Source organism: Lolium perenne, chromosome 5 (genome assembly GCF_019359855.2).
Source record: "Lolium perenne isolate Kyuss_39 chromosome 5, Kyuss_2.0, whole genome shotgun sequence".
Lineage (NCBI taxonomy): Eukaryota > Viridiplantae > Streptophyta > Magnoliopsida > Poales > Poaceae > Lolium > Lolium perenne.
Window position 1 is genome coordinate 219,405,914 of NC_067248.2, and position 14,451 is coordinate 219,420,364.

The 14,451-nt window shown below is 42.3% G+C and overlaps 1 protein-coding gene and 1 pseudogene across 1 annotated transcript; both read right to left on the reverse strand.

Annotated features, from left to right (window-relative positions):
• Window positions 1-1,713: 1,713 nt before the first annotated feature.
• LOC127304104 (glutelin type-A 1-like) lies at window positions 1,714-2,602 on the reverse strand (annotated as a pseudogene).
• Window positions 2,603-4,701: 2,099 nt separating this feature from the next.
• On the reverse strand, window positions 4,702-5,800 carry LOC127298235 (uncharacterized). The gene is made up of 2 exons (XM_051328147.2): window positions 5,326-5,800; window positions 4,702-5,219 (listed from the first exon to the last, which is right to left on the reverse strand). The coding sequence occupies exons 1-2, from the start codon at window positions 5,758-5,760 to the stop codon at window positions 5,166-5,168; spliced, it is 489 nt and encodes a 162-aa protein (XP_051184107.1). The 5' UTR covers window positions 5,761-5,800; the 3' UTR covers window positions 4,702-5,165.
• Window positions 5,801-14,451: the final 8,651 nt, after the last annotated feature.

A 14,451-nucleotide genomic window follows, 5' to 3' on the forward strand; every position in this document is an offset into this window, starting at 1 on the left:
CCTTTAATTATCATACTTGACTATTGTTTGATTGAATTATATTCTTGTAAAGAAATGCCCGCAACAACCACAAGGGACCGATCTCTTTGGATTCTTCGTTTGCGAGTACATCTGCAGAATTGTCAGCGAGAGAACGAATAATGAAAGAAATAAAGAGGTACAAAAACAATCTTCACAAATTTGTTTTCTTATCATAAGTTGTGCTGAGTTTCAGTAATAGTTGTTTCATGTATTCATTTGTATCTTATTCTTTTATAGTTGGCAAGAAAGCGGAACAAGCTCTCAATCGATGACCGCTTCATAGCAATAGGCGAGGAATTGGCGAGATTTTTCCTTCGGGACGTCATACCACCATTCGCAGAGTACCACTATGAATGAAGATGTACATGTTACATATATAGTTGACTCGAAGAGTACCACTATGCTACATGTAATAGACATATATAGAGTACGTCTCGGAGAGTACCACTATGCATGAAGATCGATCTTCATGCATAGTGCTACTTAATTTGCGATCTTATGCAATTACATGTGTGTTATATTATATGCACCAACTTGCTATGCATCATCTTGATCTTCATGTACTACCTAAACCCAAACGCGTTTCTGGTGCATCGACGCGATATGAAACAAACATGTAATTTGGGCAAAAACCCTAAAAATCCAATTCTTTGCCGCGGCAGAGATTTGGGCAAATTCCCTGCCGCGGGTGGAACCTTTGGTACCGGTTCGTATTACCAACCGGTACCAAAACTCCTTGGCCCTGAGCTCTCCTGGTGGCCCACGTGGAGGCCCCTTTTATACTGGTTCGTAAGCAACCGGTACGAAAGGGGGGGGGGGCCTTTAGTGCCGGATAATTTATACCGGTTGCTCAACCGGTACGAATGCCCCTCTGGAACCGGTATAGATGAGCGTTTTTCTACCAGTGTCAGTCATGTTCTCTAAAAAACGATCCACCTTGCAGTAGACATAAGTTTCTTTTGCAGTTTTCCTCTTTCTGGTTTCAGGTTCTTTACCACTTGTTCAGGGTCGCTGTCCACCTCTCAACAAAGATCAATCCTACATTTGCATGGACACTCTATCTAGGTCGATCAATCACTGGTTATGGATGTTGCGCCGGCCAATGTTCCTTGAATGGTATTCAAGCTATTGGGCGAACTAAGCTGATGGAATTCTGTATTCGAGTGATGTATAAAGTATAAACCATCACTAGTATACTTGTTTTGTCTGGAAAGTACATTATTTTTTCTTTTGAGAGGGGGAGGGGGGCTACAGTGCTTATCTTTACTAGTATTATATTTGAGTTGGTACGTCATCAAAAATGTTTGATATCAAAGATTAGAGACATCTTGACCGTCCAATCGTTTCCTGCTTTAAATCTAGCCATCCTTAGCCACAACATCTTCACTTCCCAAAAATATGAAACAGTCGCGATAAGCAATCAGGAACGGAAAACAATCAGCCACGGGATCTCGGAAGGGATGTACATGGAAAACAATCAGCCATGGGATAGCATGCACCATCGTCGTTCTGATTGCTCAATTGTCCCCTGGTTGTCCTGCACAAACTTGCTCGGCGTTGCCATTCTCCTTCTCCTATCAAACGTCCACTGTCGCTGCCATTCACCTTCTTCTGTCCAGCGACAAATGCGCGCTACGGTCGATATGCTTACAGTTTGAAATTTGCGCCCTAAGTGTTGTCTCAACCAAAGTATTAGAAGATCACCGAGTCGAGCCTCTTGGATCGGAAGGGCTTGTCCATCTCCTGAGTCGTGCTGAATGACGCCTCCAGCACCTCCGGCGAGATCGTCTTCCACACCGAGGTCTTTCCCGCCAGGTGGCTGAAGATCGGGCTGCACAAAAATATCATCATCATTAGCTCACAGGTGACAGATTCACGCAAAGCTAACAATCGGAATCAGATGATTCTTTTCTTACATGGAAGCGGGGCACGATGTAGAGGGAGCCGCCTTCGATGTGGGTCTCCATGACGCGCTTGCCGTCAGGGCCGCTGCCACGGACAATGTACGTCACCTGAGTCGCTGGCGAAACCAGGCGAGCACATGGAGTGGGAATCGATACTAACAAGGTCAGCGCCCAGCCCAACCTCCTTCACCAGCGGCAGGTTCACAGTGTTGAGAACCGCCACACGGCTACTGTTGGCGATGTCCACGTCCAGCTTAACCTCAAGGCAGTTGAGTGTCTGTCATGTCCTTGCGGTCCTCAGGGACAGGCTCTAGGAGTTTCTTCCCGACGGTCACCTTGACGATGCCAGAGGCGGGTGGCTGTAGACGAGCTTGGCGGTGTCATCCTCCTTTGCAGGCACGGCCGACAAACTCCGTGGAGAAGCCAGTAAAGATGCTGCTAGAGCCAGTGAGCTGAAAGTTGGTGAACTGGCCAGGGACTACACAATATTCAGCAGGACTAATATTATATCAACCGGCAAGCATAAAAACAATCAAAACAAGGCACATATCGTGAATCTTCAGCACGTAAATCACAATTTCTTGCTACACTAGAACAATATCAAAGGGAACTGATCTCGGAGGAGATAATCATCAATTCCTCATTCAAATCTATCTCCAATACTATTACAGAACCATATGGGACTTCAAAATAATGAACCACAATGAAATGAGAACATGCATGTCTTCTGCTTCTTTACTTATACGGTCATGCAAAGGCAAAACGCATCAGAATGACTACAATTATGAGTAATGTTCAGAAAAGGGAAAACGCATCAGACAAGCAATCATCAATTTTGCACCAGTGTGCGGCAAGTAATCGCAATTCAGTAGTCACTGTTTAAAAACTTTAAACTTCACAACACAAGTTAAAAGTAATACATGTTTGATAACTTGTGGATACCTTCTGTAAACATTGAACAGCTGCCAAAGAAAAATGGGTTTCTGGAACAAGGCAAAATGGTTTTGCTACATCTACAGGAAAACAAATACAAGAGATAATTAAGTATTATCGTGGGGACACCTTTGTGCAAAGTGCAAAAAAAAAAAACAATGAAATATGGCGCTTGACCTTGGATATAGATATTGATGGTTGTTTGGGTGAAATCGAAGAGGTCATGGTAGATTCACTTTCAGAAGGTCCAGCATCCAGAACCTTGGAGCCACTGGCTTTTTTGGCTGCTACTTCAGTCTGCTTCCATTTTAGACATGAAGCCCACCCAAGTCAGTAGCAACACGAGGCAACAACCAACGCCAATGACCATGTACTGTTAGCCTAATCATAAACAATCTTTGGTGTGCATGTTTGTGATTACATGTCTAGAGTGACCATCTTATGCATGTTCAAAGCCAATGGCAGAGCAAACAAGAAGGGAATATATATCAACCCCACGAAGCAACAAAAGAATCTAATGAAGTTCAAAGTGAAGACAACCCATACGGTAGGGAGAGAGTAAATCACGGCTCATTAGTAAATAATGCTTAAATTCATGGAAAGTGCACTATAACTTTTCATGTCTCGACCATTTGTAAGAAATTCATACGGTCTGATCATATACATGATATGTACCTCTGTTTCTTTTTCAGCTTTCTTTGTAGAGGAGCTGTGGCAATATTGTGGGACTATTTTCTACACATCAAAAACAATTTGGACGCATCTTGGAGAGCATGCCGAATACCAGGTGCAACAGGACAAGCCAGCGGGATTAGGTTTTTCTACAGTTCAGCCAGTGCGGGGCTCTGCTCCCATATCTAAAAAAAAAAGTTCAGCCAGTGCGGAGACTACCACAACCTCATGTTGCAAGTCTCCACTCTTTCGGCGACGTCACCATTACAGGCTGAGGCGAAAGCTCTACTCTTCGCTGCCATCATAACAGGCTTTCTGCAGCTACAAGAGCCTAAGTTTCAGAAAGAGGAGGCATGACGTGCTCGTCCGGGTCACGTTGCGGCGGGTGCCGGAGCCGGAGCAGGCGGAGGACCGCGCGGGCGAGGCGGATGACTGCGCCGGCGACCAGGTGGAGGGCCGCGCGGGCCAGGCGAAGTGGTGCGCTGGCAAGGCGGAGGGCCGTGCGGGCCAGGTGGAGACCTGCGCGGGCGAGCCGGCAAATGGCCGCGACAACGAGATGGAGGAGGGCGAGGCGGATGGCCGCGTGGGCGAGCCGGAGGAGAGCCGCACGGGCGAGCAGGCGGAGGGAGATGGAGGAGGGTGAGCGACATTTTTCTTTTGAGAGGATGATAAAGGTGACACTGACAGCGCCACTGCGGTCCTTGATTTTCTTTCACGGGATTTTCCAACTAGGTGTATGTAGACTTCTTTTTTTTTAACTTGCTGTGTATGCTTTTTTTTTTTTTTACAACAACTTGCTGCGTATGCTCATCTGTGCCATATCCTGTACCTAGCTAGGAATTAGGAACCATGATTGATATCCAGAGTTTTAACCAGACAAAACAGGTGCAATGAGAAAATCTTTATATGCATGTTTCATATTTCGATATGCAGAGTTTTTATTTGATAATATGTCCCACCTGTGTAGATCATGGGCGGGGCGAAAATAGACATTGCCAATGCTCCGAAGGAACTCACCGACATAGTCTTTTTGATACACGTGAATTTTTATAACTATTGTATTCATACATTGTGAGGAAAAAAGAATCATAGTAACGCACGGGCATTCAACTAGTAAATCTAAGAAATGAGAAAGAAAAAGAACGTAAGCTCCATGAGTCGTGGACGGGTCACTTTTACGTCAAAGGGGCCGGCTATATGGCCGTATGGCTGGCCTTGCAGCCCATGGCAAACAGTTCTGAATCGCTATGGAAGTGTTGCGTCGGAGTATATTCATGCATTCAGCGTTGTTCTCCTACAAAAAAAAACATTAAGCGTTGGGATTTAATTTCCTTTTCCGTCGCCTCTTTGCTTCTCCAGAAAGCATGAAATCCCCAAATAAACTTGCATTTGCATAGTTTGGTCAGTGTATATAGCCCAACTATTCGCTCCATATAACAGCTTCAACACAAAGTAAATGTCAATCACTTGTGACACCCATAATGATTCTGGAACCTGAACCCATGAACGTCTTGAAGCCCCCGCCGTATTCCAGTATCTCCTCTTCGTATGCCCCGCCCCGGCACGAGCAGAACTTGCAGTCTTTGCGGATACTTCATAATCCTACTGCCCTGAACCTGTCCAATGAACTTAATTTCACCTCCAGCCGGCTGTCTCCTTGCGTCTCCAGAAAGCCAGGAGATCATAAAACTGCACGCGCACAACGATCCAGTAACTAACTAAGCTGTCTAAGCAAGCCGATCCGAATGAAAACAGCAGCTAGCGTGCAGGGGAAACAAAAGATATGCATGCTCACCTTTTTGTAACAGTAGTAGCTACCAGCATCCACCCAGAAGAATTGCCCCTGCTCATCACCGCGAGGATCAGTGAACTGAGCTCCATCCGCGTAAGCAGGAGTACACTCCTGAAAATAGCTTATTTCCAGCTCCGCTTCCCCTTCGTGATCCTCCTCTTCTCCGGAGGAGGCGTCGTCGTTGTCGGAGCCGCCGCGCTCGGCTTCTCCATCCGCAGGCGCGACGAGCAGCGCCGCGCTCGCGCAGACGAGGCAGAGGGAAGCGGCCATGCACGCGAATGGGAGTAGCACGACCACGGCGGCGGCGACGGCCACCGACGAGAAGGCGAGCACGACGTGGAGCAGGCACAGGATCCATACGCGCCAGGCTACAGCGAAGCACGACGACGACGCTGTGGTTCCCCAGGCGTCGTCTTCTTCCGCAGGGGAAGGCGACATGGGATGGATTGGAGAGGAGTCGATCAAGAACAGTCGATGGCTGGATGCGATTGCATTTGCATCTTTCTCATCCGCGACTGCCTATATATGAGTACGGCTTCTGGTTACGTGGAGCTTCGCTGCAACGCTCGGTCGAAAGCAAACACGTGTGAATATGGACACATATGTTTCCCGAACTGGAGTGATCCAGTTTGCATTCAAGACAACTGAAATACGTGTATTGCATAGCTAGGAGGAATGGTGACACGTAGCAGCGCCACTGTCGGCTGCTGTCATTTTTCCTAAAACATCTGGGATGGGATGTTGTCATTGATGGGCTAATCCTAGGCGAGATAATGTTTCGTCATATATTCACTTGCCAACCGCAAGAGGGGAGTGGTGTTTTGGCATATATGCTTCCAGTTTTTAAATTTCGTTTAAAATAGATTTTCAAAATATTGTAAACTTCGGACATAAGATTTAATGAGTACGTCTCGAAATTCTACACATTCACAAAGTGGTTCCATGGAAACCCGACATTTCTAATGTCATGTGTAATGAAGACAAATTTTGGTGTAAAAAAAGTTGTGTAGGTGACACATTCACAAACCATTTTATAACCTCTAAAAATTTAGATTTATATTTTTCCAAAAATTGAAAAATACGAAGATGTAGACAATATTGAAATCTATCATTGTGAAAATTTTTAGAAAAAAATATGTTGTATTTTGGACTCAACAAAGATGACAAAATATCACAAACTGACAAAATCAAGATATTAGTTACTGTTCATAAATCAAGATATTTTTTCTGAGAGCATAATATAATATATTTCGTTCTGAAAATGTATGCATTGCTAGATACAACATTGCCCATGTCCTGATATATTTTTCCAGAATTTTCGAAACTTTAAAATAAAAAAATTTGAAGTTTGAAAACAGAAAAAAACCGGGCTACATGTTGTGGGTGGGGGGGGGGGGGGGGGGAGTAGCGGATGAGCGGTGGCGGCCGCGTACCATCTAGGAAATAGTACTGTGGTGGGTGTAGCGGATGAACGGTGGCGGCCGAGGGGGACCAGTTGAGATCCAGTGGCGGGAACGAGGAACTGTAACTCTCCATGTCTAGGTCTTCGATGTGGGAGTCGTTCTATGCAATGCAGGAGCACTTCTGCTCGTAGTGTTATTTCTCTCTTCTTTTTTATGAGGTGTTTTTGTTGGAGATATGCCCAAGAGGCAATAATAAAATGGTTATTATAGTATATCTTTGTGTTTATGATAATGTTTGCATACCATGCTATAATTGTATTAACCGAAACATTGATACATGTGTGTTATGTAAACAACAAGGAGTCCCTAGTAAGCCTCTTGTATAACTAGCTTGTTGATTAATGGATGATCATGGTTTCGTGATCATGAACATTGGATGTTATTAATAACAAGGTTATGTCATTAGGTGAATGATATAATGGACACACACCCAAATAAGCATAGCATAAGATCAAGTCATTAAGTTCAATTTGCTATAAGCTTTCGATACATAGTTGCCTAAGTCCTTCGACCATGAGATCATGTAAATCACTTACACCGGAAGGGTACTTTGATTACATCAAACGCCATTGCGTAAATGGGTGGTTATAAAGATGGGATTAAGTATTTGGAAAGTGTGAGTTGAGGCATATGGATCAATAGTGGGATTTGTCCATCCTGATGACGGATAGATATACTCTGGGCCCTCTCGGTGGAATGTCATCTGATTAGCTTGCAAGCATATGATTGGATCATAAGAGATGACATACCACGGTACGAGTAAAGAGTACTTGTCAGTAACGAGGTTGAACAAGGTATGGAGATACCGATGATCGAACCTCGGACAAGTAAAATATCGCGTGACAAAGGGAATCGGCATCGTATGTAAATGGTTCAATCGATCACTAAGTCATCGTTGAATATGTGGGAGCCATTATGGATCTCCAGATCCCGCTATTGGTTATTGCTCGGAGAGGAGTCTCGACCATGTCTGCATAGTTCGCGAACCGTAGGGTGACGTGCTTAAGGTTCGATGTCGCATGAGTAGATTTGGAATATGGTATGGAGACGAAGTTTGTTCGGAGTCTCGGATGGGATCCAGGACATCGCGAGGAGGTCCGGAATGGTCCGGAGAATAAGATTCATATAAGGAAAGTTGATTTCTAGGTTTCGGAAAAGTTCGGGATTTTTCCGGTGAAAGACCGGGAAGGTTCTAGAAGGTTCCGGGGGTCCCACCAGTGGGCCCACGACCCTAGGAGGCCTAGCATGGGCCGAGGGGATGCTCCCTGGCCTAATGGGCCAGGGGCACCTGCCCCTCAAGGCCCAGGCCGGCCAACCCTAGGGTTTTCCCCAAAACCCTAGGGGGGATCAACTTGGGGGGGAAGAATTCCCCCTCCCCCCTTTGGCCGCCGGCCCTAGATGGGTTTGGGGCTTTGGGGGGCCACCCAAACCAACCTCCCCCCTATATAAAGAGGGGAGGGGGCAGGGGGGGCGTTCACCCCTTCAGACCTAGCTCTGGCCGCCCCCCTCTCTCCTCCATAGTGCTGTACCGGCTTGGCGAAGCCCTGCAGTTTTTCTCCTCCACCACCACCACCACGCCGTCGTGCTGCTGGGATTCCGTGGAGATCTACCACACCTCCGCTGCCCGCTGGAACGGGGAGAGGACGGGCTTCATCGACACCGTACGCGCGACCGAGTACGGAAGTGCTGCCGGATTGCAGCACTGGGGATGATCGTCTACACCAACAACGAGATCTAATCTCGTAGGCTTTGGAAATCTTCGAGGGTTAGTCTCACATCAATCTCGTTGCTTCGATCTTGTAGATTAGATCTTGGGTGTTCCATAGATTAGATCTTGGATTTATTCGTCTTGCGGTAGGAAAATTTTTGTTTTCTATGCTACGAACCCCATCAGTGGTATCAGAGCCATGTCTATGCATAGATCTGTTGCACGAGTAGAACACAATGGTTTTGTGGGCGGTGATGCTCTTGTTGCTTTAGTTTGTGTACTTTGCATCTTGCAGGATGGTGGGATGAAGCGGCCCGGGCTAACTTTACATGACCGCGTCTCATGAGACTTGCTCCACGCTTGACATGCAACTTGTATTGCATAAGTGGCTTTGCGGGTGTCTGTCTCTCCCACCATAGTGAAGATTGCAATTTACTCTTCCTATTGACAACACTAGTATCACCGTTTTGGTTCATGTTCGTAGGTAGATTGGATCTTACTCGAAAACCCTAAACCACGTAAAATATGCAAACCAAATTAGAGGCGTCTAACTTGTTTTTGCAGGGGTTTGGTGATGTGATATGGCCATGATGTGATGATGATTATATTTGATGTATGAGATGTTCATTATTGTATTATGGCAACCGGCAGGAGCCTAATGGTTGTCTTTAAATTTGTTAAGACCTGCGTGTCTATTCATCATGTAATAGCTTTATTTCAAGTAGTTGTTATAGTAGCTATAAGTGATGGACAACCATGAAGCGGTGCCATGAACCTTGATACAATGCTGGTGATGATGGAGATCATGCTCGTGTGCTTTGGAGATGGAGATCAAAAGCACAAGAAGAAAGGCCATATCATATCACATATTATGAATTGCATGTGATGTTAATCCTTTATGCATCTTATCTTGCTTAGATCGAGACGGTAGCATTATAAGATGATCCCTCACATTAATATCAAGATAATAAAGTGTTCTCCCCTCGTATGCACCGTTGCTACAGTTCGTCGTTTTGAAGCATCTCGTGATGATCGGATGTGATAGATTCTACGTTCACATACAACGGGTGTAAGCCATGTTTGCACACGCGGAATACTTGGGTTTGCTTGGCGAGCCTAGCATGTACAGACATGGCATCGGGACATAGGAAACCGAAAGGTTGAACACGAGTCATATGGATGATATGATCAACATGTTGATGTTCACCATTGAAGCTACATCATCTCACGTGATGATCGGTTTTGGTGTAGTGGATATGGATCGTGTGCCACTTAACAACCATGAGGGATGTTGTATTAAGTGGGAGTTCATTAGTAATTAGATTAAAACATGAACTAATTATCATGAACATAGTCTGAATAGTATTTTGAATTAAAGTTTGTAGAATTGGCATCCGTTTTCTACCATGCGCTAGTCTTGTAATTGAGATAGAAATATTGTTAAGTCTGACAAGTAACTTTACGGACTGGTACCGTATTGTTAAAGAATCAAGATATGATTAAGTCCTAATGCAAACTTTTAGTAAACCTCACATTGATGATTCAAAGAGCAATGGTTTCAATTAGTACCCAATCATCTTGTCTCCGTGAAACTTGAAGTTCAAATCCATTTGAAAAGTAAGGAGCTGAAAATTTTGTTTTCAGAAATAAGCGAGGTATGAGATATATGTGATATCTAAGACCTTATTGCAAGATGATAGAATATAATCTAGTGAGACTACATAAACTCATAAGTTTTATGGGAATGTACGAAGGTTGAAGACGCCAGGCGTCCCAATCCTCCAACTAAGTTGGGCACTAACGATATTCGCATATCCATGAAATGATCGTCCTTAGTATGCACCGTTGCTAAGACTCGTCGTTTCGAAGCATCACGTGATGATCGGGTGTGATAGATTCTACGTGTGCATACAACGGGTGCAAGCCAGATTTGCACATGTGAATACTGAGGTTAAACTTTACGAGCCTAGCATGTGCAGACATGGTCTCGGAAAGTCGTCATGATATGATGGATAAAATTATGACTGAAATTGTTCATCATATTACGAAGTTACTAATAGTGAAGTCTGGAACACTTGTCATATGATGATCAACTTCAAGGTAAGAACCTCAAGGTTATTGGTATTTGACCAATGGACCTAGAAGTTATTGAAGGTCAAGTGTTTTCTGAGAATGGGGAAAGCTAAAAGAGAAACCATAAAGATATTTTGGCAGAAAGAAAGGAAAAGACTAGAAAGTCTAGCTCAGGTGTATATAGATGATATACATGTTATGGATGTATTCCTTGCTTGGTCACATAATAAAATTCTTGGGTATTTGTACCAGATTGGTTGGTATGAGATGTCATACAACGCAATACAAGAATACGATGGCCTAAGTGACTGATAAGGAATATGGTAATAATGCACGTCTGGAACATAATAAAGTGTTATTATGTTTGTCGTTGGCATTCTACCTAGCCCTTAGAGTTTATAATAAAGAACTTAATAAATTGTTATTTTGCTCTGGTCAAATGAAAACAACGAGTTGTTCAAATTATGACATTGCTCCATGTACGATGGATAAGTTATTATAAATATTAATGGTGAAACACACATACATAACACTGACGCTAAAATGCCATAAGGCAAACGATTTGAATTCCACTCATTAGTGGAACTGCCATTTAGGTCATGTTAGAAAGGAACGCATGAAGGAACTCCATTTGAATGGAATTTTTTGGAGCCATATGATTTTTGAATCATTTGGCGCTTGCAAATCTCTTCTAAAAGGAAATGACTTAAATACCGTTCATAGGCCAAGAGTTGAACGGGCAACTAACTTAGTGGAAACATACATGATGATATATGTGGTTCACTGGGCATAGTTGTGTGCGGGAGATTCTTGTACTTCATGAAAACTTCCAACAATGAATTGAGTATATATATGTGGATATATTCGATAAGGAAGAGGTTTGAAACATTTGAATGGATTCAAATAAATTTCAGCATGAAGTGGAAATCATCGTAATAGAAAAATCAAATATCTATGATTGGATCATAGTGGAAATATTTGAATTACGAGTTTTAGCGAACATCTAAGAGAGTTATGAAGTTGTTCTACAACTCACGTTTCTTGGAGTATCATAGTGATGATAAAGTGTCCGAGAGACGTATCCAAACCTTGTTGGATCAATGATGAGATAAAATAATATGAAGCCATTATACTTCTGTGGATTATGCTTTAGAGATTACCGCTTTTACACTGAATAGAGCATCATCATGATCCGTTGAAATGACACCATACAAGTTATGGCATGGGTATAAACCCTAATAGTCCTTTATTAAAATTTTGGTATAAGTAAATGAGTTTACAACCAAAACCGGATGAATATCTTTGTTGGTTATCCCAAGAGAATGGATTGGGAATTCTTCCCACTATGAAGTAAAAGACAAAAGTGTTTGTTAATGTTACTTGCTTATTTCCAAGAAATTGTTTTCTAGCGAAGTATTTGAGTGGGAGGACAATAGAACTTGATAAGGTTTATGAACCTGAGCATAATGATCAGAGTAGCGCAGCATCAGAAATGGTTCCGGAAGCAGCTACGACAATCATGGCTCCCATGACTACAAAGTGTTTTAGCCATGGAGATCGAAGTACATATTGAACCTTGTAGGTATGGTTTACTTTGTGATCAAATAAATGATTTGTGGACAAAGGATTGATTTTGAACAATGATAAACCAACTGCAAACAAAGAAGTTATGATGGGCCCTGACTCCGTTAAAATGGCTATGCGCCATGAAATCCAAGATAGATGAATACTTTTTGAAAGTAAATGGATCTATAAAATAGATGGACTTGGATGGAATATCCTTAAAGAAGCTTGACTTATCGAAAAGTTGTTTACGACAAAGTTCAAAGAGTTGACTACGATAAGATTAGATCTTCCGTGGCAATGCTTGTAGTCTATGTGGATTATTCTAGTAATCGCTACATATTTCTTTTATGAGATATGATAGAAGGATGGCAGAAATACATTCCTTACCAGAAGTGTGTATGAAGGATGTATACTAGATACAACCAAGAGTTTTTGCTAGTCCGTGGAATACTAGATAGGTATACGAACTTCAATTGGATGAAGTGAGTATCGCGGAGTTGGAATCTTTACCGGATGAAATAGTCAAAGAGTTTTTGATTTCACAAGAAACGATGAAGATGCTTGCATTTGCAAGAAATTAAGTGGGAGCGCTGAGACATATTTGTAACACTTTATGTAGATGACATATCGTTGATTATAAATAATGTAATTATATAATTGATTAAAAAGGTTTCATTGAGAATTAACTTCAATGAAAAGATATGGACTGAAACATATTTAGTGTCAAGATCTATGAAGATAGATTGAAACACATAATAAGTTTAAGTCAAAGTACATAGAATGAATATTGAAGTGGTTCAATATTAAGAAGGTGTTCTTTTCATGTAAAGGTTTAACAAGACTTGAGTGTATTTGACACTCGATGAGTAAAAACACATGAGTGATTTTAGATCACGAGTAATATGTACAAAGTCAGATATCATGTGCTCTAAAGTGTTACGAGCATATACCAGAATGATTCATGTAATGATCATTGGACAACAGTAACAATATCCCTGAGTGCTTTAGAAGAACCAAGGATATATATAGTTTTATATGGGTAATGACAAACAAATCGCTGTAAAGTGTTGCACCGATATTAGTTTGGTCACATATAAAATAAATTTTCAATCTCAATTAGGCTAAGTGTTATTTAAAAGGGTAGCACAATGAGCTAGAATATGTCTATGCCAGATTTAGATGAGTTCTAAATATTGTGACGGATTCTACAAATGAAGGCAGAGTATGTCATTGTTTTGACAATGACTGAGGATGTTAAGTCGAAAAGTTCTTTGAGAACTTGGTGTAGTTCCGATAGTGTCAGAACTTTCAAGCTATATTGTGTATGACAATATTAGTGACTTATTTTCAGACCGCGGAATTAAGGTTCCACCAGAGGACTAAGCATATACAATTAATGCCGACTCATTTGGAAAATAAGTGATGCGTTGAGACGCAAATGAATTCCAAAATACATACAATTCTGAACAGTCAGATCCGTTGACTAAAACCTCTCCCGTGAGCAAAACATGATAAAGCACCAGAAGGCCAAGGTGTTATATCTTTACAAATGTAAACTAGATTATTGACTCTAGTGCAAGTGGGAGACTGTTGGAGATATGCCCAAGAGGCAATAATAAAATGGTTATTATAGTATATCTTTGTGTTTATGATAATGTTTGCATACCATGCTATAATTGTATTAACCGAAACATTGATACATGTGTGTTATGTAAACAACAAGGAGTCCCTAGTAAGCCTCTTGTATAACTAGCTTGTTGATTAATGGATGATCATGGTTTCGTGATCATGAACATTGGATGTTATTAATAACAAGGTTATGTCATTAGGTGAATGATATAATGGACACACACCCAAATAAGCATAGCATAAGATCAAGTCATTAAGTTCAATTTGCTATAAGCTTTCGATACATAGTTGCCTAAGTCCTTCGACCATGAGATCATGTAAATCACTTACACCGGAAGGGTACTTTGATTACATCAAACGCCATTGCGTAAATGGGTGGTTATAAAGATGGGATTAAGTATTTGGAAAGTGTGAGTTGAGGCATATGGATCAATAGTGGGATTTGTCCATCCTGATGACGGATAGATATACTCTGGGCCCTCTCGGTGGAATGTCATCTGATTAGCTTGCAAGCATATGATTGGATCATAAGAGATGACATACCACGGTACGAGTAAAGAGTACTTGTCAGTAACGAGGTTGAACAAGGTATGGAGATACCGATGATCGAACCTCGGACAAGTAAAATATCGCGTGACAAAGGGAATCGGCATCGTATGTAAATGGTTCAATCGATCACTAAGTCATCGT